Genomic DNA, 22,356 nt, shown 5'->3' with positions numbered 1-22,356 from the left:
GGGGCGATGGGAAGGGCCGGTGCTGTGTGGCTTCGGGCAGGACACCCAACCCTAGGGGCTCAGCTCCCCGACCTGTCCAAGGAGCTCCCCACGGAGCCGGTCGCTCCTGGGTCTTACTCTCAGTTCCGTCCCTCTGAGCGGAGCACTGAGGGGGCCCCGCCCTGCCTGCTCCGGACGGCAGGACCACCCAGTCCCCCAGCCCTGTAGGGGACCCTGTCCTGAACCCCGGATCCAGGGCATCTGGGACCTGGCGGGGTCAGGAGGGTGGGGGCCATGTCACCTCTGTGGCCTCGGCTCATCGGGCCTGGACGAGCCGCATCCTGCCCCCTCCAGCCTCCGTGGCTCCTCCACCCGCACCCCCCCAGCCCCCTGGGGTGTCCTGGGGCTACCCTGGTTCTGCTGGGGCGACCACCAGCCCTGGCTCAAACCCAACCCCTCCCGGGTCACGGGGCCCCTCTGCCCCTGCCCTGCTCTGCCGACCCCTCTCTGGGGCCCTGGTGGCAGCTGTCCTCCCGACAGAGGGCCGTGGGGGCCGGGGGGACCCAGGTCGGCGTGGCCAGGCCAGCACCTCGGCCAAGACTGTGTCCCTCTGTTAAAGGGCGTCACGTGTCCCCGCGGGCAGTGGGGGGTGGGGGGACACCTGTGCTCCGAGCCCACGTGCAGGGCCGGGGAGCAGAGGGCACTCGTCCGACGGGCAGGCGGGCCGGCGGCTCCCTCGCCCACGTCTGGGGTCCACGCCTGAGCCCGGCTGGGCGGCTTGGCCTGCCTGACCCTGCCTGCGGCCCTGGGCCCCGGCCCCCCATCCGGTGGGTCTGCGGCCGTGCAGTGGGGGGCCAGGTCTCCTGCATCCCTTCTTTACCCCCGTGCCACCCTGTCCTGGGGCCCAGGAGCAGGATGCTGCGCACGCGGACCCCGGAGGACGACAGCACGGTCTTGATAGACATGGCCCGGGGGGCGGCGAAGCGGGGCTCTTACGGGAGCACAGCCGGCGCCTTGCAGGTAACTCTCCGCCGGCCCGAGGCCGCCCGGGCTCCCGGCCACGGTCCGGGGCCGGCACAGGAGGGTCTCTGAGCCCTCACCCTCGGGGCGGACCCGGGGACCCCGAGGCCATGGCCTGTGCTGGCTGCCAGCCTCTGGGCGGGTGCCCCCGGACCAGCCGTGTCCCCGAGCTGCCTGGTGGTCACGGTTAGGCCACTGCCTGCCTCCCTGGCCCAAGGAACATGCAGAAGCCCCGGGGTGCCTAGGCCAGGCCGGGAGGCGCGGCGGGCAGGGCCAGGCCCCACCAGCGTGGGGGGGAGGGGGATGCAGGGCTCCCACCCCTGGCCCTGGGGGGCCACAGCCGCCCTGAGCGAGGCTGTCAGCGGGGCTCGCAGTTCCGGGCGGGAGGCTGGTGTGAAGGGTCCTCCTGGGCGTTCCCTCCCCGGCACCCCCCAGCTGGCAGCCGACAGCCAGGCCCCTTCCTGCTGCCCCACAGCACAGCCTCCAGGGGACACAAGGCCTCCCTCACCCAGGGCAGGGTTCCGCCCTCGGGGCACCTGACCACCTCTGGCCCGTCCACACGGCCCCTTAGCCCAGCTCCCTTCTCGCCCCTGGAGGCTGGCGGGGGCGGGCACCCTGGCCGCTGGTGCCGGCAAACCTGACCCTTGCCTACAGCCCCGGCCAGCTGTTCAGCCGCAGGGGGCGGGGGCGGGGCGGGGGGAGCTGCCTCACCCCTGCACAGGCCTGCAAGGCTCCGCCCGCACCGCTCCGGGCAGCCAGGTGGTCCAGGGAAGGGTGAGGGCGCGTCCTCACGGTCAGGGGCTTCCCTTCCAGCCGGATGGAGACCAGGCGGCCGCCTGCAGTGGGGTGAGCCCTGCCAAGCCCCGGATCGGTGAGCCCCTCCCGGAAACTGCCAGCCGTGCCCGTGTTGGTCCTGGGGGTGGGGACGCGGATGGGGCACCCACAGGCAGCAGCAGGTGAACGGCAGGTCTGGGCCGCCGCCCTCTGCGACCAGGCCGCTCCCCGCCTCTCCCGGCACTGTCTCCTGAACCAGCTCTGGTCCCAGCTGCCGTGCTGGGAGGTGGGGTGAGGACCTCGGGGTGAGCAGAGCGCCGCCTGGGGACGCAGCAGGAAAGGGGGACCCTCCTGGGGCCGGAGCAGGCGAGGGCGCTGGAGGGCAGAGGGCGCCCCCCTCCGGCTCCGGAGGCAGCTCGGAGCACCTCGCAGTCTTCTCTCTCCTCCCTCGTAGAGCTCCTGCCTCCTCCTGTCCCCACCCCCGCTCCTGCCTGCCCCGGGCCACCGTCCTCTCCCAGGGACGGCACCCACCGGGGCCCTCAGGGCCCACCTACCCCGCCCTGCCCTCCACGCAGCCCCAGGAAGACCCTTGTGAGTAGCAGACCCCTCACCTCCCACCCGGTGGGGTGGACACTGTTGAAGCCACAACGGCGACCAAAACAGAAACTACCAAGTGCTGAGGAGGAGGCAGAGAACCGGGGACCCCCACGCACTGCCCGGGGGAGACCGTGGGGGGGTTCCTCCAAAAATCAAACGTAGAGTCGCCGGGTGACCAAGCACCCACACGTCTGGAGGCGCACCCCGAAGGGCCCGTGATGAGCGTGTGGGCTGCTTCCACCGGGGGCGCTGGTGTGGTAACACCCCCGCGAATGCCCACGGGCCCGGTGTTGCGTGGACGTAAGGGATCCTCTTTCCTGCGAGTGCAGTCGCCGGGTCGCACGGAGCTCAGAGTGTCCCGTTCTGAGGAACCGCCGAGCTGTCTCCCAGGGCGCGGGCCCACTTCGCCCGCGGCCCGCAGCGCCCGGGGCTGCGGCCCCTCCGCCGCCGCCGGCGCTCGTTGTCGCCTCGAGGGCGGCCCCCAGTGGGCGCCTGGTGGCGGTGCTCTGCGGTTGGATCTGCAACGTGCGAGTGACGGACGACTCGCGGCGTCTCCCCTCGGGCTCGCCGGCCCGTGTCACCCATCTCCTTTAGGGCAAAGTCTATTTAAACCGTTGCCGGTTTTAAAATCGGGCTGCCTTTTCATTAAGTCGTAAGGCTCTTCAGGTGTTCTGGACACCAGTCCCTCGTCAGGTACCTGATCGGCAGGTGTATCTTCCTTCCGCCCTGTGGGGTGGTCTCTCGCTTCCCTGACGGTGCCCTTGGACCCATATAGGTTTCTAATTTTGACAAAACCCAACTTAGCCGTAGTCCCTTTTATTGCTGTGCTCTTGGTGCCTTATCTAAGAAACGGGGCCCTGGAATTCACAACTGTGCTTTTTCCTGACAGCATTTTCATTTCAGTTCTTTTTCCCCCTCCAAGTAGGTCCACAGCTCTGAGTATGCAAAACACCGAGTTTGTTCTTGTATTATTTATTTATTAATTATTGTGTTGTCTTTTTCCATATGAACAACTGTAAACCTACTTTGAAACTTTTTATTTACTTATTTTTAGAGAGAGAGAAAGGGAGGGAGAAAGGGAGAGAAACATCCGTGTGCGGTCGCCTCTCGTGGGCCCCCTCCTGGGGGCCTGGCCCGCAGCCCAGGCCTCGGCCCCAGCTGGGAATCGAACCGGCGGCCCTTTGGTTCGCAGGCCGGTGCTCCATCCACTGAGCCCCACCTTCTCGTTCTAGTTCTTATTGTTGGTTCTGTGACCTTCAGCAAGTGAGCTCAGCCCCTCTTTGTGCCGACCCTTGCGGGCGGCGTGAGACAAGGCCCAAATCATGCTGTGCCTACGGCCGCCCACCTGTCCCCACACCGCTGGCTGAAGTCACTGCTTTGGTTTTTGTTTTCCGTTGAACTGTGTTGGCCCCTTTGTAAAAAGTGTGCCATAAATATATGGCTTTATTTTCAGAATCTCAAATATATTTTTTGATCTGTGTGTCTGTCCCTATGCAAGTACTGCACTGTCTTTATTTTACTACCTTTGCAGGGAGCCTTGAAATTAAAAAACGTGAACTGTACAACCCTGTTCTTCTTTTCCTACATTGTTCAATCTTCTGGAGCTCATGGGTTTCCATAGGAACCTCAAACTTGCCAATTTACGTGGAAAAGCAAAGCCAGCCGGGCGCCGCCGGGAGCGGCGCTGCACCAAGGCTTGGTCGTGGGGCGTTGAGTCCCCTCACGTGACGCTCACGTGCACAGGGCGTCTTTGCATTTATTTAACTCTTATTCAATTATTTCAACCACGTTTGGTAGTTTTCAATTCTTGCACATTGTTGGTTAAGTTTGTTCCTTTTTGGATGCTGTTGTGCGTAGCGTTATTTTTCTTCGTTCCATTTTTGGCTCGTTTGTTGCTAGTGTATGGAAATACAATTGATTGTTGTGTGTTGCTCTTGTATCTGGCAACCTTGCCGAACCTGTTATTAGTTCTGACAGTCTTTGTAGTGAATTCCTTTGGATTTTCCTTATACAAGATCATGTCCTCTGTAAATGGGTCACTTCACCTTGGCATTTAATTCTGTGTCTGTCCTTGGCAATGAGCCCACTCTTCTCGCTCACCGGTACTTCCTCCGAGAGTCTGGCCCCCCGTGTTCCCAGCAGAGCAGGACTGCGTCCCCCGCACTGTGATCGCTGGACAAGGCCTCCGTTCAGCCTCATCTCTGAAGCGCGTTTCCACGGAAGAGAATTTCAGGGTGCGGCATTCTCCCCAGCGCCTTAAAGGTGCTGCTGTTCTAGTGCCTTTCAGCTTCCGTGGCTTCATTGAGAAAGCAGGTGTCTATATTCTTGTTGTTCCCGGAAAAACAATGTGCTGGTTCTCCCCGTTATTCCGCGGTACAGCACAGCGCACCGGCCGTGCCTCCCTGGCTGCAGGTTCTTTATCGTCCTGCAGGAAACACTGAGATTTTGGATTCTTTAGGTGGATTTCTTTGATCAGATTTTAAAATTCTTCACCATTTTTCTTCAGAGAGTGCTTCTTTCCCGCTCTCTCCTTCTGGTTCGGGATGACAGTGTGTTGGGCCCTTTGACCACGACCCCACCCTCTGGTACAGAGAGCTCGGCCAGTTGTTCAAGCCCTTGGCTCCTACTTCCCACCAGGAGCCTGGCTGTCCTGGCTGGGATGCGGCAGCTCTGCCCCAGGCTGGCTCCCCGAGGTAGCCTGTCCCCCCTGCCTCTGTGCCTGTTGGTTCCCGGCAGACTTCGTCCTTGTTTGGGAGGAAGACCTGAGGCTGGATCAGCAGCAGGACAGCACCACCCGGGACAAGACCCGCACACACAGGGCCTGGCGGGAGACCTTCCTGGATAACCTTCGAGCAGCTGGGCTGCACGTGGACCAGGTACATGGGCTTCGTTGTGGGGAGGGCCCTGGGCCCGTGTCTACAAGGCCTGAGAGACCCGGAGTGGTGCTGGGTGCCCCTGCCCCAGGTGAAATAGCAACGCGTCGTACCAACTGAGCTCACTCACGGAAGCCAGAGCCCTTCCGATTCGCCCAGAAATTCAGCAGCATTTTCCCCGTTGTTCACCTTTCCCGCCTCCAACATCAGAGTTCCTGTCGAGGCATGACATTTGTCATTAGACCTCTTGTGTGCTTGTATGATTTAACACCCACACTCCCTTCCACGGGCACAATGTCAAATGGAATAGTTGGTCTCACTTCCACTGCAGGGAGCGTGAGAAGGCAGGAAGGAGCCGCGCGGTGCCTGCGGGTGGCGGGCGCGGGCGCGGGTGGGCAGCACATGGGGATCGGGCGCGGGGCTCCAGCTCCGCCTTGCCTGCCGCCGTCCAGGTCCCTGCACGGTCCGCCCTGCCTCCCGACCAGCTCCTCGGTCCCCAGGGACAGGCTCCGCCGCAGGCGCCTGGCCTCCTCCCAGCCCCCAAGTAATCAGCCCGTTACGTTAATCACATTCTTGGATTCCTTTCTCACTGGGGCACCAATTAATGGTGCAGCTTGGCTTCTTTTTGAACTTGGTAAGATGGAGTCGTGCTCTCTGTGACTCTCCCAGACGTCACACTTGTGAGACGTCCACGTCGCGGAGCAGCTGCTGCCGGGCCACTGTCTGCGCTTGGAGAGCCGCACTGTGTGACCCTGCCACTGTGTGCTTCTCTGCACGGACGTTTGCCTGCCCCCGGTTTGGGGATGGCACGAAAACTGGCGGCCGTAAATTCTCACCGGTGTACGTGTGTCCCGTGCCCGGGCGCAGGAACTTCTGAGGGCAGAGGTGCTGGCCTGCCCTGTGTGTGTGTGTGTGTGTGTGTGTGTGTGTGTGTGTGTCCCCGTGTGTGTGTGTGTCCGCCTGCTCCCCAGGCCGTGACCTGAGGTGCACCCCTGTCAGCTGCGGGCAACTTCTTGGCACCTGGTTGTGTTGCACCTGGCGGGAGGTGGCAGCTCGGTGAGGTTTTAATTTGCATTCTCTCTGATTCCTCAGTAGGCTGAGCAGTTTTGCATGTTTATGAGTCGTTCATATTTCCAACACGTGCATACTTCCCCATTTACTTGTATAACAAACGTATTCGCCCGGAGGTTTGTCAGGGCCCAGAAGCCCGTTCAGCATCTGAGAGCCGGAAACCGCGCTGCCGGCGGAGGGAAGCCGGGGGCGGGGCTGCTTGCGTCGGGGCTCTGGGCATGGGGGAGCCCTCGGCCGGGGCAGGTTTGCCGTCATGGGGGCGTGGCGGACGCCGCCCTGGCAGCCTGGGGCCCTCGCTACCGACGGACTGGCCTCAGATTGGGCGCAGGCTCCCCGAGCGCGGCTCTCAGAGGCTCAGCCACAGACGCAGCCTCAGGCCCGATCATGCATCCAGCAGGTTTAAAACCAAGCTGGGTGGCTGTTACCACGGCTACAGAAACACCTGCCTTTTCCTAAAAGTGTGAATGGACACGCACATGGCCACACAGCCCTGTGCACTCAAACGCACACTCACAGGTGTGCACACACATGCCCACACGTGTGCCCTCAGGCTCTCATGTCGCCCTGGTCCCGCAGCGCCACGTCCGCGGCGAGCGCAGCGCCGTGCACTACGTCCTCCTCAGCGCCCCCTGGCCTGTGCTCTGCTACTACGCCGAAGACCTGCGCCTGAGGCTGCCCCTGCAGGTACCGGGGCGCGTGGGGTACGGAGAGGCCTGGGGGCTCCCCTGCCCAGGGTGACTCGTGGCTGTGTCCCCCATGCCGGCTCCAGTGTCCAGTGCAGATGCCCTGGGCCTGCAGCTCCACACCCACCAGGCTGCCCCCGAGGGAGCGGGAGGGGCAGCCCCAGCCTGGGGGGCAAAGGGAGGGGGGCAGCAAGTGACCTCAGGATGCCATGCCTGGGGCTTCTCTGCCACCTACTCTGGCTCCCTTTGACCATGATGGCCTTTGGTGGACAAAGGAACATGTGCTACCGTCTGTCCCTCCCTGCCCTGCCGGCCTCTGGGCCTCAAGTGGACGAGCTGCCAGCCCTAGTGCCCAGGCCTGAGGCCGGAAGGGACTCCCCGGTCCCTGGCTGAGCCCTTCCCTGGGGCTCTGTTTGCAAACCCACGCCCCCCACCCAGTGCGTGGCATCCACCGCTCAGGGCCGACGGTCCCTTCCAGGAGTTGCCCAGCCAGGCCAGCAACTGGTCGGCCAACCTGCTGGAGTGGCTGGGTGTCCCCAACACCCTGCTGCAGGACGTGCCTGACGCGCCACCTGAGTATTACTCCTGCCAGTTCAAAGCGAGCAAGCTGTCCAGGTGAGGGTGGTGCCGGGGCTGGGGTCGGGCTGGCTCGACCCCGCGCTCCCCCAACCGTCTCCCTCCCGGAGCTTTCCAACGAGGGGCAGAGCGGCCCGCGGGCAGCTTCGGCCACATCGGCAGGACAGGCAGGCTGTGCTGCGGAGCGTGTGCTCCCCAGCCTCAGCGGCTGGGCCCACGGCCCATTCCCTGTGCAGCTCCGCGTCCAGGGCTTGGCCCAGTGTGTCACACAGATGCCCAGCACGCGGGGGGCGCCCTGTCCAGGCGCAGAGGCACCGGTGCGTGCGACCGGCAGGAAAGCCCCGCCACGGTCTTGCTGCCCACGCAGGGCGCACCCCCTGACCCTTGGCCCTGCTCACGGGGCTCCCCGAGATTCCGGCGTCCGAGGGAGGGCCGTCCGGCGGAGCCCCGTCCACACAGGCCTCCCCCCAGCACTGCCCGTGGGCGCCTGCGGTCCCGCGCTCAGCGCTCCTCGGCCCGCCTGCTGCTCCCGCACGTCCCGGCCCCCTGTCGGCCGCTCTCTGGGGGTGGGGGACGTCGATGACCACGTCCTGTGGCCGCCTGCCTCCAGAAAGCAAAGGGCAGAAAGGGGACTTGATTGTACCCCAGGGGAAAAGGGCCAGGGGCTGCTCCCCAGCGGGGCGGGCGCAGGGGCGGGGGGAGGCGGTCAGGGTGTGCGTGCCTGTCCCCGCCTCCTGGCTCTGCTGCACGGTCCACACGCCCGCAGGTTCCTCGGGAGCGACAACCAGGACACCTTCTTCACCTGCACCCAAAGGCACCAGATTGTGAGTGGGCCCCCCCCCGCCCCCATGCTCTGACCAGGCCTGAGGAGCCTGCCGGCCCCAGACCCCCAGCCCCAGGTCTGGGCACAGGAAAGCTCCCCTGTTGCTGGAGCGCCGAGGGCGGGCCGGGGGCCAGAGACGCGGGGGCTGCCACACCTCGCTGCACTCGGTCGGGGTCCTGCTCAGCGCCCCTGCGGGACCCGGCCCCTAGCGCCCGGAATGGATGTCCCGGGTACGGACTCGTGGGACAGCACAGCTGCTGGTCAACGAGAAAGGGAGCCAAGGGCCCGGGCATCGTCCCCGAGAAGGACGTTGTCCTGGAGCCGGGCCGCCCCAGGGCCCGTGACAGCTCGGGGCGAGGACAGGCCTGCCCGGGCCAGGCCCCCGCGGGCCACCCGCTGGAGGCGGACCCTGCCCGGAGCGGGGCCCAGAGCGCTGTGCAATGCCAGGGCCAGGGGTCAGACCCAGGCCCGACTCCAGCGCGCCCCTGGCCCGGCCAAGCGCTCGGGGTTGCGCTGTGAGGGTGGCCGTGGCGCCGCGGGGGTGCAGCGTGCGCGAGCCGGGCCAGGGGTGGCCGTGAGGAAGCACCCTCCTCCTCTGTCCCCGGAGGGCTGCGGGCGGCTGTTCCTGGGCTCAGCCCAGGGCGGGCAGGCCAGGGTGTCCCCGCCCTACCATCACGTGACAGGTGACCAGCGCCCGCCCCCTCCACCCCCAGCTGTTCGAGGTCCTGGCCAAGACCCCCTACGGCCACGAGAAGAGAGGCCTCTTTGGGATTGAACAGCTGCTGTCACAGGGGGTCTTCAGGGCAGCCTTTCCCCTGCACGAGGTGCGTCCCCGGGGCTGGCGGGCCCAGGCCGTGGGGTGAGTTCCCCCAGGAGAGGGTCCAGCCGTCCACCCTCACCAGGGGCTGTGGGGGCAGCTGCGGCCAGACAGGCAGGCTGCTGGGGGGCAGCACACACTCTCGGTGTGGCCAGGTGCTGTCCCCTGCCCCACCCCAGGCCCCGCCGCTCCGTTGTCTTCACGGGCAGCTTCCCTTTCTGGGAAGACAGTGGGGTCCCCCGTGCTCCCTGCAAAGCTGGGTAAACTGAGGCAGTGGAGGGGTGCTCACCGCCATCCTGAAAAGGTGCCCTCCGTGGGGTGTGGAGGCCGTTGACAGGCACGGCCGCTCACCAGGCCTCGGGGCTGCAGGACGGGCATCGCACCTGAGGCCGTGCAGGGCAATGGCTGCCCCGCCTCTGGCCAGGACCCGGGAGCACAGCCCGGCACGGCTGGCCTCGCTGGCTCAGCCGTCAGGGGGGCCGCACAGCACCAGGCTGCAGAAGCCCACCCAGACCCACCCTGGGCCGCCACCGCAGCCGCGGCTCCTGCCGGGGCCCCGGAGGCTGAGGCGCCCAGCTCAGATGTCCCCGCCCAGACAGGCCGTCCCAGACCCCTGGGTCCCGACGTTGCTTGGTCGCCCTCAAGCGGCCGCCCTGAGTCCTAGACGCTGGCACCTGGGGCCCCGCCCAGCTGCAGCCCTGCGCCTGGCCCCGCCCACCGGCTTCTCGTCCCCAGGGCCCCTATACATTGCCCCCAGAGGGCACGCAGACCCTCAACCAGCGGCAGATCCTGTTCTGGCACTGGGCCCGCTGGCGCACGTGGCACAAGTACCAGCCCCTGGACCACGTGCGCAGGTACTTCGGGGAGAAGGTGGCCCTCTACTTCGCCTGGCTCGGTGAGTCCTGCCCCGGGCCGGGCCCTGGCTTGGTCATCAGGCAACAGCCGGCCCCTCAGCCGCGCCTCCAGCGAGGAGCAGGCAGGGGGCTGGCCCCGAGGGCGGCCCCTCCCAGGCCGGCGCAGCCCCATCCGTAAGGCAGCTGAGCACCCAGCTCCGCTGGCCTCCTGACGTCCCGGGGAGAGACTGTGACCCCCTCCTGCAGGCCCACTCCCCACCTGCCTCCCACCCCCAAGTCCCTGGCCCACCAGACGCGGCCCTCGAGGCCCCGGACGGCGTGGCGGGGGCTGCAGGGGCCAGGACGACAGGGCTGCCAGGGGAGACCCCAAGGACTGTCCCCTCATGCCTGCCTCCCAGGCGGCCCAGCCCGCAGCGGGTCCCCAGGCCCATCCAGGTCGCTGACCGCTGACTCCTGGGGTCCCCCGCGGGGTCCCCTCTGCAGGGTTCTACACAGGCTGGCTCCTGCCCGCGGCCGTGGTGGGCGCCCTGGTGTTCCTGGTGGGCTGCTTCCTGGTGTCCTCGGACACACCCACGTAAGCACCCCCTCCCCTCGCCCCAGGCCTCACCCTGTGTCTCGAGGGCTGGGGGGGCCGCACGTGCCGAGCTGGGGCTGAAGGTGAGCCCTGAGTATGTCCCTGCCTTCAGGGATGCCCCAGAGGGCCCTGTGGACCTGCGGGGAGGATGGCAGGTACAGGGGTGCTCCCAAGACTGACAGACAGATGTGCCCCCACGCGGACACGGTTGGACATGCCTGGTCCCAGAGTGACGCGGGCGGACAGGCGCGCCCCCGGGCGGACGGTTGTGCTCTGGGCTAGTTTTACTGGCGCTCACCCTTCTTTCTTGCAATAGCGTAAACTTTTCTTACAATAAACACACGATGGGGCTTGAGTTTCACTTTATTACGGAGCTGAAATTTCAAAACATCATCTCAAACTTTATCACTGCACGTATTTAGAGCAACACTGGGCAGGCAAGGGCACGCGGGGCGGGGGGCCGGCGGGGGCGCCCCGCTCCAGCACCTCTTCTGCTCTGAAGGCAGGAGCTGTGCGGCAGCGCCGACGGCTTCGAGATGTGCCCGCTCTGCCCAGACTGCCCCTTCTGGCCGCTCTCCAGCGTGTGCCCCCTGGTCCAGGTAGGAGGCGGTGGGTGGGGGGCAGACGGCAGCTCCCGGGGTCTGCTGCCGCCCCATCCGGGACCGGGCTCCGTGGGGACGTCCCTGCCTGGAGCGGGGCTGTGACTGAGGCCCACCTCGGTGGACACGGGCCGTTAGTGTTGTAGCAGTTACTGTGTATCGCTAACAAGGTCAACTGGGAGACTCCCAAGGCAGACCCTGCCGGAAGCTCCTGGGAGTCCTTGGGCCTCGCAGGACCCCCCGCGGCCCAGCACCCGTGGCTGTCGGCTTTCCCACGGGGACAGCGACTCTGCCCGAGTCCCATACACACACACAGCCGGGGGCCCTGGGTGCAAAGTTGGGCACACAGACCAGACACCCCTTTGACACACTCCTGGGCACCCTTCTGAACCAGTTTCCTAGGGGGCTGCTCTAACAAGTCACAGCCGGGCGCTGGACACAGCAGAAACGACTGTCCCACAGCCCCAGAGGCCGGAACCCAGCACCCAGGGGTCGGCAGAGCAAGCTCCTCCTGGGGTCTGCCCCGTGCCTCACCCCTCCTCCTGGTGGCTGCATCCTCTCGATCTTTGCCTCTGTGTCCGCGTGGCCTTTCCCTCTGCACATCTGTCTGTCTCTTCTGCCACGGGACTCAGGGCCCCTGAGGCAGGTGCCCTCACATAGAAACCCACCTTAATTACACATGCAGTGGCCCTTATTCCAGAGAAGCTTACGTTCTGAGGTCCAGGTGGGTCGTAGCGATTCAATCCACTACGATCCACCTTGTGGCTCCCAAAACTTGACGTCCATCCCACGTGCAGAATACGTTCACCCCAACCCAGCACCTCCAACATTCCAAACACATCACAGCATTAGCTCTAAGCCCAAACAGCTCCACACTGACAGCTCAGGAAGCCCCGAAGGGTACCTGAATCCCCTAAGTCGTTGTGGGTGAGACAGGGGCGCGGCCGCGCTCGGGCGCAGTCGCGCTCGGGCGCAGCGAGTGTGGCCCTGCCCACCCGCCCGCAGGCCGGCCGGCTGTTCGACCACGGAGGCACGGTCTTCTTCAGCGTGTTCATGGCGCTGTGGGCCGTGCTGCTGCTGGAGTACTGGAAGCGGAAGGGCGCCACGCTGGCCTACCGCTGGGGCTGCTCTGACTACGAGGGCATCGAGGTGGGTCGGCCCCCAGCCCGCGGCCCCCGCCCGCGCGGCCCCCGCTGAGCCCCGGTTTCCCTCCAGGAGAGGCCGCGGCCCCAGTTTGCCGTCATGGCTCCCGCGACAGCCCTGAACCCCATCACGGGCGTGGAGGAGCCCTACTTCCCCAAGGGCAGCTACGTGCGCCGCGTGCTGGCCGGGTCCGTGCTGGTGCTGATGATGGTGAGCGGCCCCCCTCCACCGCGCCCTTTCCTCCTGAGCTGGGCAGGGTGGCGGCTGCGCCCCCTGCCCCTGGAACCCACAAGACCCCTGCTGTCCCAGGGAGGCCCCTGTGGGCCTGGGCTCCGGGGAGGGGCCAGGCCGCGGGGTGTGGACTGTAAGACACAGCCGTGCACGGGCTGGGGTTCCCCACAGATATGGGCCTGGGGTGCCCTCACGCATCGGGGCCCCCGGCATGCGGCTCCTGCAGCCCGAGGGGCTTCCTAGCGGGACCCTGCCTCCCCTTCCAAGATGCCAGGAATGCCCAGGGTTTGGCTGGAGGGAGGGCAGGGCAGGCGCTGGCTGGCTGGTTCTCAGCACTTGGGGCAAGAACGCCAGTGGCCCCGTGGGCACCCAGGTATTGTCCACCCTGTGATTCTAAGAGGCCTCCCACCCCACCCCCGCTTCCCCTCCTGGTGCCCCTACAACCCACCGGCAGAGGCACGGAGCACAGCCGGGTCTGCGGGCGGGACCGTGGCCTGCGGGCGCCGGGGCTCACGCAGGGGTCGCCGTAGGTGGCCGTGGTGGTTGTGTGCCTGGTGTCCCTCATCCTGTACCGCGCCGTCACAGCCATGCTGGTGTCCAAGGCGGACCACACCCTCCTGGCGGCCTGGGTGAGCCTCTGCCGCCGGCTGCTCCCGTCGGGCAGGGCAGCTCGGGACCACGCCCGGCGCCGGCTCTGACCGCCCTCTGTCCCAGGCGATGCGCATCGCCAGCTTCACAGGCTCCGTGGTGAACCTGGTGTTCATCCTCATCCTCTCCAAGGCCTATGTGTCCTTGGCCCACGTCCTGACAAGATGGGGTGAGTGGCCAAGGCCGGGCGCTGCCCCGGAACTGCCCCAGCCCCGCCGCCCGAGGCAGACCGACAGGGGCCTCGTGTCTGAGTCAGACACAGAGGGCGCATGGGCCCCGCCCCCCGGGGGGAGCCTGGTCCTGCACCAGAGCCCTCGCCGCCGAGCTCCCCGGCGTGGGGGGTGTCTCGGGCGACGGGGGACAGCTGCGGAGGAAGCGCCTCCTTTCCCTTCACCCACTCACCCTCCCCTGCTCCCCACCCCGCCTGCCTCACCCCCCCATTTCCCCAGGACAAACCTCAGTGACCCAACCCGCTCATCCCACAACCGCTCCCTCGGCCGCCCTGGTCTGGGAGCGTGGCCGAGAGCTCAGCGTCCACCGGGAGGGGGGCCTTCGGGTGGGTGGGTGTCCAGGGAGCCCCCGAGTATTTCTGCAACAGCAGGGCGTGTGGGCGCTGTTTCTGGCCTCGGGTGTCCCCTCCGACGTGCCCTTCCTCCGTCTCAGCCTCACCCCAGCCCCGGCTGCCCCCGAGCCCCGCCTCTTCGTTCTGGGATGCGGTTGGCCAGAGCCTGAGGCAGGCCGCGCGTGCCCCGTCCTGGATGGACCTCTGTGGGCCCAGGGCGACGCAGCCCTTCCTCCACCCGGGAGCGGGGGAGCTGGTCTCACAGCGCGGCCTGTCTGCACAGAGATGCACCGGACGCAGAGCAGGTTCGAGGACGCCTTCACCCTCAAGGTGTTTGTCTTCCAGTTCGTCAACTTCTACTCCTCGCCCATCTACATCGCCTTCTTCAAGGGCCGGTCAGTGCCCCCTGCACCCCCCGTGGGGCGCCGGGCACGTGCCCTCCAAGATGCACACAGAGGGCGGGGACGGTGGCCCAGGAGGCCTGCGGGTGGCGGCTGTCCTGGGCCGAGGCCCCGGGGCAGAGCCGGGGCCCGGGTCCCCCTCGGGGTTCCCGCAGGTCCGGTGTGGGCAGCAGGGAGGCATAGCGTGGGCAGGGAGCCAGGCAGCACCCCCTCATTCAAGGCTTTGGGACCTTCATTTCCTCTAGGTTTGTGGGGTACCCAGGCAGCTACCACACTTTGCTTGGGGTCCGCAACGAGGAGGTGAGTGTCCGTCAAAGCCTTAATTTGCAGGGGTTCCTGGGGCCTGCACCCCAGAGTCCTCGCTGTACTCTGGACCCCCACCCTGCACAGCGCCCACAAAACACAACCCGTGTCCTCACGACTGACACCGTTAGCCCCAGCCCTTGCTCAGAACTCTCCTGCAGACACCCAGGCTGACGAGGGTCACTGGGCGGGGCCCGCTGTGTCCCCGGCCCTGGCCCTGCCCCCACGCCGCAGGCCCACCGTGGGGAGCGGCTGGAGACCGCCCTGTGCACCTGGCTCCCCCTGGACGAGGGTGCAGGCTAGGGGGCCCGACTGGTCCGGGGGGCCTCTGGGTGGGGCCCCGGCAGCTCCTGCTGGGTGCCACTCCTGGGAGACCCTCTCCTCTCTGACCAGAGGCCCTGTCCTCCCCGCGGGCCTGGGTGACCGCCCTGCCCCCCCACGATGGCCTGGGAGGCGCCACCCCTGAGGAACTCCCTTTATTTTCACACGGCAGGAAGGGGTGCTTCAGGGACCGGGCAGTGGGACCCCAGCTCAGGGGCTGTCAGTCCTGAGGGAAAGCCCCCAACCCCTGGCTTAAGCAAAAAATGGGGTGCTGCTGCTCCTGCGCGGAGGCCAGTCCAGCGCTGCTGGTCTGGGGGGCTGGGTGCAGGGGTCCGAGCGAGGCTGACCTGCTCCTCGCGCCCCGGGGGGCCCGACGCCCCGACAGCACAGGCCGACGCCATCCCCTGGTACCCCGTGCGAGGTGTGCTGCCCCCGGAGCCCCCCTGAGAAGGCCCTGGGGCGCCTCCCCTCCGCTGCACCTGCTGTGGCTGCAGGGCGGGTCCTCCTGGAGCAACAGGCCAGCGTCAGCTCCCCGTGGGTCCCCAAAGGAACGCTGGGGCGCCACACAGTGGCGGCACTGTCCACCAGGTGGACCTTGGGAAATAGTCGGGGCTGAGGCGAGGTCTGGGGGCAGGTCTGTGCCGTCCGCAAGGCCCCCACAGCGTGTCTGATGAAGGGTGGGGCAAGGCCGGGGCCCTCTTCCAGGCCAAGGAGGCCCGGGCCCCAGGCCGCACCCGCGCTGACCGGGGCTGGCTCTGCAGTGTGCGGCCGGGGGCTGCCTCATCGAGCTGGCTCAGGAGCTCCTGGTCATCATGGTGGGCAAGCAAATCATCAACAACATGCAGGAGATTCTCATCCCGTGAGTCCCCTGCCCGCCCTGTGCCGATCCAGGGACCCGGAAACCCTGGGGCTCGAGTGTGTCTTGGGCAGCCCAGTCCCAGCCTCCTGGGCTGGACGGCCTCACTGCCAGGGGTGGGAGGGTCTGCCCAACCGTCCCCCCTGCCGTGGGCTCTGTCGGGGAGCAGGCCTGCTCCTCCCGCAGCCCGTGGCCGGGTGCCCGGCAGCACCCAGCCAAGGCAGCAGTGGGGGGGGTCTCCATCCAGGCAACTAGGCCCCTATCAGGCCAGAGCCCTTGCAGCGGCTCCTCGGGGCAGGGCCCCCCCTGGACAGCCTCCCACTGCCCCGCCCACCTGCTGCCCCTGAGGCTTGGAGACCCCTGGGCCCTGGGAGCTGTGGCCATGGGGCCCTGGACAACGCCCATCCCTCTTCGGGTGCAGCTGGTGCTGAGCAGCTGAGTTCAAGGAGACGGCGAGTCTGGGTGCTGCTGCTGCCTAGTGGGGGAGGGGCTGGATGAGTGATGGCAAAGCCACACACACACATACACGCCCCGACACACGACACTGCAACATGCACATGTGCCCCACATGTGACAAAATGTGCGTAACCCCGCACACAACAGTAACACACGATTCCCACATGGGACTGCAACAGACACACGTGCCTCGTAAATGACAAAGCAACACAGCACACACGCCCCTCATGGCTCCGCGACCGTCCCCATCTGCTCCCCTCCACGCTGGCATCGCTCTTGGTGCCTCCTTGCGTTTCCCAAACCTTCCCTGAGCGATGGTGACTGTCGGGGGTCAGGGGGGTGCTGCAGGGGAGCTGGGGGCAGGGCTGCCCCACCGCAGCGCCTGGCCCAGACCCGCCCCTGCCGCCCGCAAACTGCAGACCAGCCAGGGCGCAGGGTGAGGAGCCAGCGCCGCCCTCCCGGGTGCTTCCACCTCCAGGAAGCTGCAGGGCTGGTGGCAGCAGTTCCGGCTTCACTCCAAGAGGAGGAAGGCGGGGGCTGCGGGGGCTTTCGCGGCATCGGCCGCCAGCCGGCCGCCCTGGGAGGCGGACTACGAGCTCCTGCCCTACGAGGGCCTGTTCAACGAGTACCTCGAAATGGGTAGGTGCCCCGGTGGCCTCCAGCCTCAGAGCCCACTGTCTACCTCTCCCCTGAAACGTGGCGACGTGGGTGGGGACAGAGGGTCGCTGGGGGAGCCGGGCCTGCGCATGGTCTGGGCCGGACTTGTGGGGGTCACCGTGGGGAGCGCCCAAGAGGCTGGCTGGGTTCAGGGGCTGGGAAGAGGCCCTGGGGCAGTTCGGGGGGGCTCTCCTGGAGTGACCTTAAAGCCCCGACCCCGGAACGCATCTGTTAGAGCCCCCGTCAGTCGGGAGCTAGGAAAGAAGCGGGCTGCCCCGGAGGCCAGGCCCTCGGGGTGGGGACCACCGCCCCTCTGAGACAGGATGCACCAGGGAGGCGGAGGGCCTCAGGCGCCCCGGCCGCTGCGGGCCAGTCTGGGCGTTGTTCCAGAAACTTTCTCGACGCCCACACTCGTTGCTGGGCTCCCCCAGGCCCCGCCGGGGCAGCCCTGCACGGGGCTGTGGGAGGGCAGGCCCGTCCCCGACGCCGCTGTGGTCCCTGCAGCCCAGGGTCCGGCTCTGAGACCCCCCGCGCACTTGTCAGGGGAAGTGCTGCGCCTGAGCCACACACTTCACGCTGGGCTCCCCGGCAGCCACAGCAAAGGGGGCGGCAGGGGCGGCGCGGGTGCCTGGGTAACAGGAAGCTCAGAGGCCTTCCATCCATGGGAGTGGGGGGACCTTGTGTGCCCTGCGCCACCGCACAGCGGGCCGCAGGGCCCCAGGCTCCGCTTAGGAATCTCGCGGAGCGCCCAGGAGCCCCTCGGCCGGAGCCGCGCACAGCCGGGAGCTGCAGTCCGGGCCGTCCGGGGGCTGAGTCTGCGGGGCGAGCCAGCGCAGAAGCCGGCGTGGCCGGGAGGGGGCGGGTCCGACAGTGACGCCGTGCCCTCAGTGCTGCAGTTTGGCTTCGTCACCATCTTCGTGGCCGCCTGTCCGCTGGCGCCGCTCTTCGCGCTGCTCAACAACTGGGTGGAGATCCGCCTGGACGCGCGCAAGTTCGTGTGCGAGCGCCGGCGCCCGGTGGCCGAGCGCGCGCAGGACATCGGCATCTGGTTCCCGATCCTGGCGGGCATCACGCACCTGGCCGTCACCAGCAACGTGAGCGCCGGGGGCGTGGGGGGCGGGGGTCCCGCGGGGGCGGGGCTCCCGCTCACGCGGCCCCGCGCGCAGGCCCTGCTGCTGGCCTTCTCGTCCGACTTCCTGCCGCGCACCTACTACCGCTGGACCCGCGCCAGCGACCTGCGCGGCTTCGTCAACTTCACGCTGGCGCACGCCCCGCCCGCCTTCGCCGCGGCGCACAACCGCACGTGCAGGTGAGGCCGCCCGGGGCCGCGCGGGCCGCGCGGGGCTGAGGCCTGGCGGGGGCGGTGGCGCCCGTGGGCCCGTGGCCTGCGCTTCTGGCCTCGGACGGGCCACTGGCTGTGGGACTCGGGGACGCGGGGACAAGGGGGACAAGGGGAGAAGACCGGGGTGGGGGCTGGGATTACCCACCGTCCTCGTCTCCGGGGCGGGTCGAAGTTTTGAAAATCTGAGCGTACGGCCCGCCCAGTTGAAGACCATGGTGTCGGTCTCATTTTTCTAGTTCGTCTTCAGTCGACTTTGGTGATTTTTTTTTTTTTTTGACAGAAAACTCAGCTGAACTTTAAAACTTAATGACACAAATTATCCATAATATTCCTCACGATTTTCTCCGGCTCTGCTGTTTGTACTACGGCCGCACTTGCTTGCGGGATAAAGTTTGTGTCTTTACTTTTAAAAAATCAATCTTCCGGAGACGAACCCTTAACGCCTTCGTTTTCAGTCTTTCCTGGGTTAACAAACAAGTTCCTGTCTCTGCATTTTGTTTTTAAAAAGTGTTTTAGATTTTATTTATTTTTAGAGAGCGGGGAAGGGAGGGGCCGGAGAGGGAGAGAGACATCCACGTGTGTTGCCTCTCGCGCGCCCCCTGCCGGACCGGCGCGCAGCCCACGCACGTGCCCTGACCGGGAATCGAACCGGCGACCCTCTGGGTCGCAGGCCGGCGCTCAGTCCCCTGAGCCGCACCAGCCGGGTCGTCCAAGTAAATTCTGTCGGCTACTTAAAAACAAGAAAAAGAAAATCATTGATTCTGATTTAATTGCCCGGACGACAGAAAACCAGACAGTTGAGATGTAAATCACATTGTTGAGTCGTCTTCATGATCTGGTTGCAAAGGATTTTGCGTGTTTCAGGCAAACTTGAAGATACTTTTTTCATTGTCAATTCTGGAGCAAGGGTTAGTCTATAGACACTGTTAGGCCAGGATTCTTAATGTTCTTGTTCGGGTTTTCATGCCCCCCGCCCCGCCCCCGCTTTCTTTTTCAAAGCTTATTCGTTCTATCAGATTCTGACAGAGGTGAGTTAAAATCTTCCCAGAAATGTAAGAGGTTATTGGTTGTGTCAGGTGGTTCGGCCAGGTTTTGCTTTGTGTATTTTGTGGTTCTTAGTTGCATGTAATTTCACAGTTGGGATCGCTTTTCCGTGGATGCTTTCTCCACGTATTCTTTTCCCTTCTTACTGTCTTCTCCCAACTTCTGGCAGACGGGTGGGTGCTTCCTCTGTTCTTCCTCCTCGCACTGCCTTGGACTCATGCTCTGTTTTTGTTCTTCGGGGGGCCGCCCTGCCCGTTAGCACACAGCCGCAACGGCGCTTTCCTGACGGGCCGAAGGGGTTCGTTCTGACTCCTCTCCTTGTGCGTGACAGGGGCCTTCCGGGCTTTGCCCCACCTGCCGGGCACCCGTTGGCCTCTCTCGTTGTTCCAGACTTTCAACCTCACCTTTGAAAACACGGGAACAGTGTTAGTCATTTGTTAGTCACATCCATCTGGTGCATCAAGTGGCCACAGGAGCCCCTCACTCAGAGCGCGCCCGCTGAGTCCCGGGCGCCTCTGGCGGAAGTACATCCTTGAACAGCTTTTTCAGGAACGGCGTGTGGTTCGTGGACTCCTACGTACGTTGGTTTAAATGTCTTGAAGTGTCTCTTTGCCCTTCGAATAGCAAGTGTAAAGTGCCAGGTTAGGAGTTCTTTTCCCTCGGGCCTCCGGAAGTGTTCTGTGGTGACCTGGCTTTTCTCGTTGGACGCACACGTGCGTAGCATTTCAAACGCTTTTCTCATTTTCCTTGATTTGGGTCACCAACAGGTGTCAGTCATGACAGGTTTATGGCAAAGCTTCCCGTCGAGAAACGTCTCCATTTTATTCCTTGAACAGGAGCTGTCCCTTCTTCCTTCTTGTCCCCTGACCCCCGCTGTGTTGGAGGTTCTCTGTTCCCCCTCCCTGGCTCCTGGGCTCTCGTTGCCGCTTTCGAGCCCTCCCGGTGACCTCTTCGTCACCGGCGTGTTTCCCGGCTCCCTCCTCTGTCGCATCCAGTTCAGCCACTGACACGTCATCCCATTCATGGAGAAACTTTTTTCAATGATTATATTTTCAACTTTCAAGATTATCTTCTTTTTCCTACAAAGCTGGCCCCAATAATGCTTCCCGTGGAGTGCCATGTCCAGCAGTCTGAGGCAAAAGTACAGGACCTGTCACAGGGTCGGGAGGCGACCCCTCGGTCTGCCACCGCGATCAGAGCGGAGGGCGTAGTAAGGCCGGGCGCGCCGTCCGGGCTGGGCAGCAGCCCCTGCGCAGAGCGGGCTGCCCGGCGGGAGGAGGCGGGCGTCGCTGCAGGAGCCAGGCCCCACGGGACTGGCCCGTCGGGACGGTGTGCAGTCGTCACCGTGGGGCCCCCTTAGTCTGGCAGGGGAATGGGACGGCCCGGCCCACCCTCCTCGTTGGGGCCACAGCAGTGAAAGCTAAAGGTCCCTCTGCAGGCACCGTCGCGGGTAAGCCAGGCCCAGAATTACAGGATCCTGGACAGAGAAGGTGGAGAACCGAGAAGTCACCGGCCCGGCTCCCCGCCTGAGTCCCGCGCCTCCCGCAGGTATCAGGCGTTTCGGGAAGACGACGGGCAGCACTCCCGCACCCACTGGAACCTCCTGGCCCTCCGCCTGGCCTTCGTCATTGTGTTCGAGGTAGCCCCACGGTGCCCCTCCCCCTCCCTTCGCCGCCCCTGCCTCCCAGGGGCCTGGGGGGCCGGCACAGCCAAGGGAGCCGGGCCCTGGTGCGTGCCGCCCTTGCGTCGGTTGGCCCGCAGGCCTTGGCATCCTCACGGCTGTGCCTGGAAAAGGGCGTGAGTCCCTGCACGGCCCCCTCCTGGGCGGCGTGGACGTGGGGGGCCCCAGGCTGTGCCCCAGGGAAGCGCCCCGCGGCCCCGGAAGCGGGGAGTGGTCCCTGTGGCCAGCACCTGGGGGGCGGGCACCCCCTCCGGGGCCCGCGAAGGCCACCCTGGGTGCCTGCTTTGCTCACGGAGGGCTGCCCACGCCCACCGCCGGCCCATCCCCGCTCCCCAGCACGTGGTGTTCGCCATCGGCCGGTTCCTCGACCTCCTGGTGCCCGACATCCCCGCGTCCGTGGAGGTCAAGGTGAAGCGGGAGTACTACTTGGCCAAGCAGGCGCTGGCCGAGAACGAGGTGAGCCCGGCCCGCCCCCCCACCCCCCCCGCCGCTGCCCTGGTGCCTCACCCGCCCTCCAGCGCCGCGGTGTGGGGGCCCCAGCTGGGAGTCTGCTGCGGCTCAGGCCCAGGCGCAGTCAGTCTAACTGCACTCCCTTTGGGCACCCTTCTTGGATACAGGTTCTCTTTGGGACCAATAGAGCGAAGGACAGCCAGTGCCCAGCCTCACAGGAGGGCCCGGGCCCCCAGCCTACATGGCCAGAAGCCAGCCGGGCCTCGCCGGTCCCTTCCCTCTGAGGTTGCCAGGGTCGTGTTGGCGGCTGAGGGGCCTGGAGCCAGACCCACTTGGGAGGCCTGAGCCCTCAGCACGCCTCCTGCCACTCCTTGCGGCCCAGGTCCCCTGCCCTGGGCTCCTGGTCTGTCCTTCCTTTCTGGAATCTGCGCTCTCCTCCCCTCCCAGCCACCATCAGCAGCCTCTGAGCTTCCCTCTCCTCTCTTCCTGCCGGTCCGGCCCGGAAGGAAGGGGTGCGGCCTGGGCGGGAACCACAGCGCTCAGGCTGGGGGGGTTCTGGAGGAGACCTTCATTTCCTCGCCAGGGAAGCCTGCGGGTTTTCGGTGTGTTTACACACAACCGCCTCCAAAGTCGGGGAGCAGCAGAGTATGCAGTCGGACCTCGTCCACCCGACGCTGCCCCGGCCGTGTGCTCCCTGCGGGGCGTGCGGGTTCCTCTGCGCACACCGGCCTCTGCGTCACAGGTCGCTTGGGAACACAGCTCAGGCAACGCTGCACACACCGGCCTCCCGGGCGCTCCAGGTCCCACAGCCCGGCTCCCTCCCAGAGGCCCCACCGGCTGCCTTCCTGTCCGCCCGCCCCGTCCTGGAAACCCACTGCTCTGGCCTGGGGCCCCGGCGCTAACCCCTCCCAGGACTTGCTTCAAGCTGGTGATTTTGTTGCTGCTGTCATTCAAACTTTGCAAATTTAAAGTAAATTTATTGAAACATTAAAAAAATGCTCGAGATATACCGTAGCCTTTC

At 65.7% G+C, this 22,356-nt stretch overlaps 1 protein-coding gene across 1 annotated transcript; it reads left to right on the top strand.

Moving 5' to 3' along the window:
* The first annotated feature begins 894 nt into the window (after window positions 1-894).
* ANO7 (anoctamin 7) lies at window positions 895-21,619 on the top strand. The gene is made up of 23 exons (XM_054570412.1): window positions 895-999; window positions 1,813-1,870; window positions 5,107-5,246; window positions 6,891-6,998; window positions 7,476-7,612; window positions 8,340-8,397; window positions 9,110-9,220; window positions 9,949-10,108; window positions 10,551-10,641; window positions 11,144-11,240; window positions 12,246-12,389; window positions 12,456-12,593; window positions 13,145-13,243; window positions 13,329-13,431; window positions 14,108-14,219; window positions 14,471-14,525; window positions 15,611-15,708; window positions 16,640-16,800; window positions 17,707-17,912; window positions 17,985-18,127; window positions 20,753-20,843; window positions 21,222-21,341; window positions 21,503-21,619. Exons 1-23 carry the CDS (start codon window positions 895-897, stop codon window positions 21,617-21,619), a joined length of 2,652 nt encoding a protein of 883 aa, XP_054426387.1.
* The last annotated feature ends 737 nt before the right edge of the window (window positions 21,620-22,356 follow it).

The sequence above is a fragment of the Pteronotus mesoamericanus genome, unplaced genomic scaffold, assembly GCF_021234165.1.
Source record: "Pteronotus mesoamericanus isolate MK-2021 breed Mesoamerican mustached bat unplaced genomic scaffold, CSHL_Meso_final contig_203, whole genome shotgun sequence".
Taxonomy (NCBI): Eukaryota; Metazoa; Chordata; class Mammalia; order Chiroptera; family Mormoopidae; genus Pteronotus; species Pteronotus mesoamericanus.
This window is presented reverse-complemented; position numbering and strand designations above follow the sequence as displayed.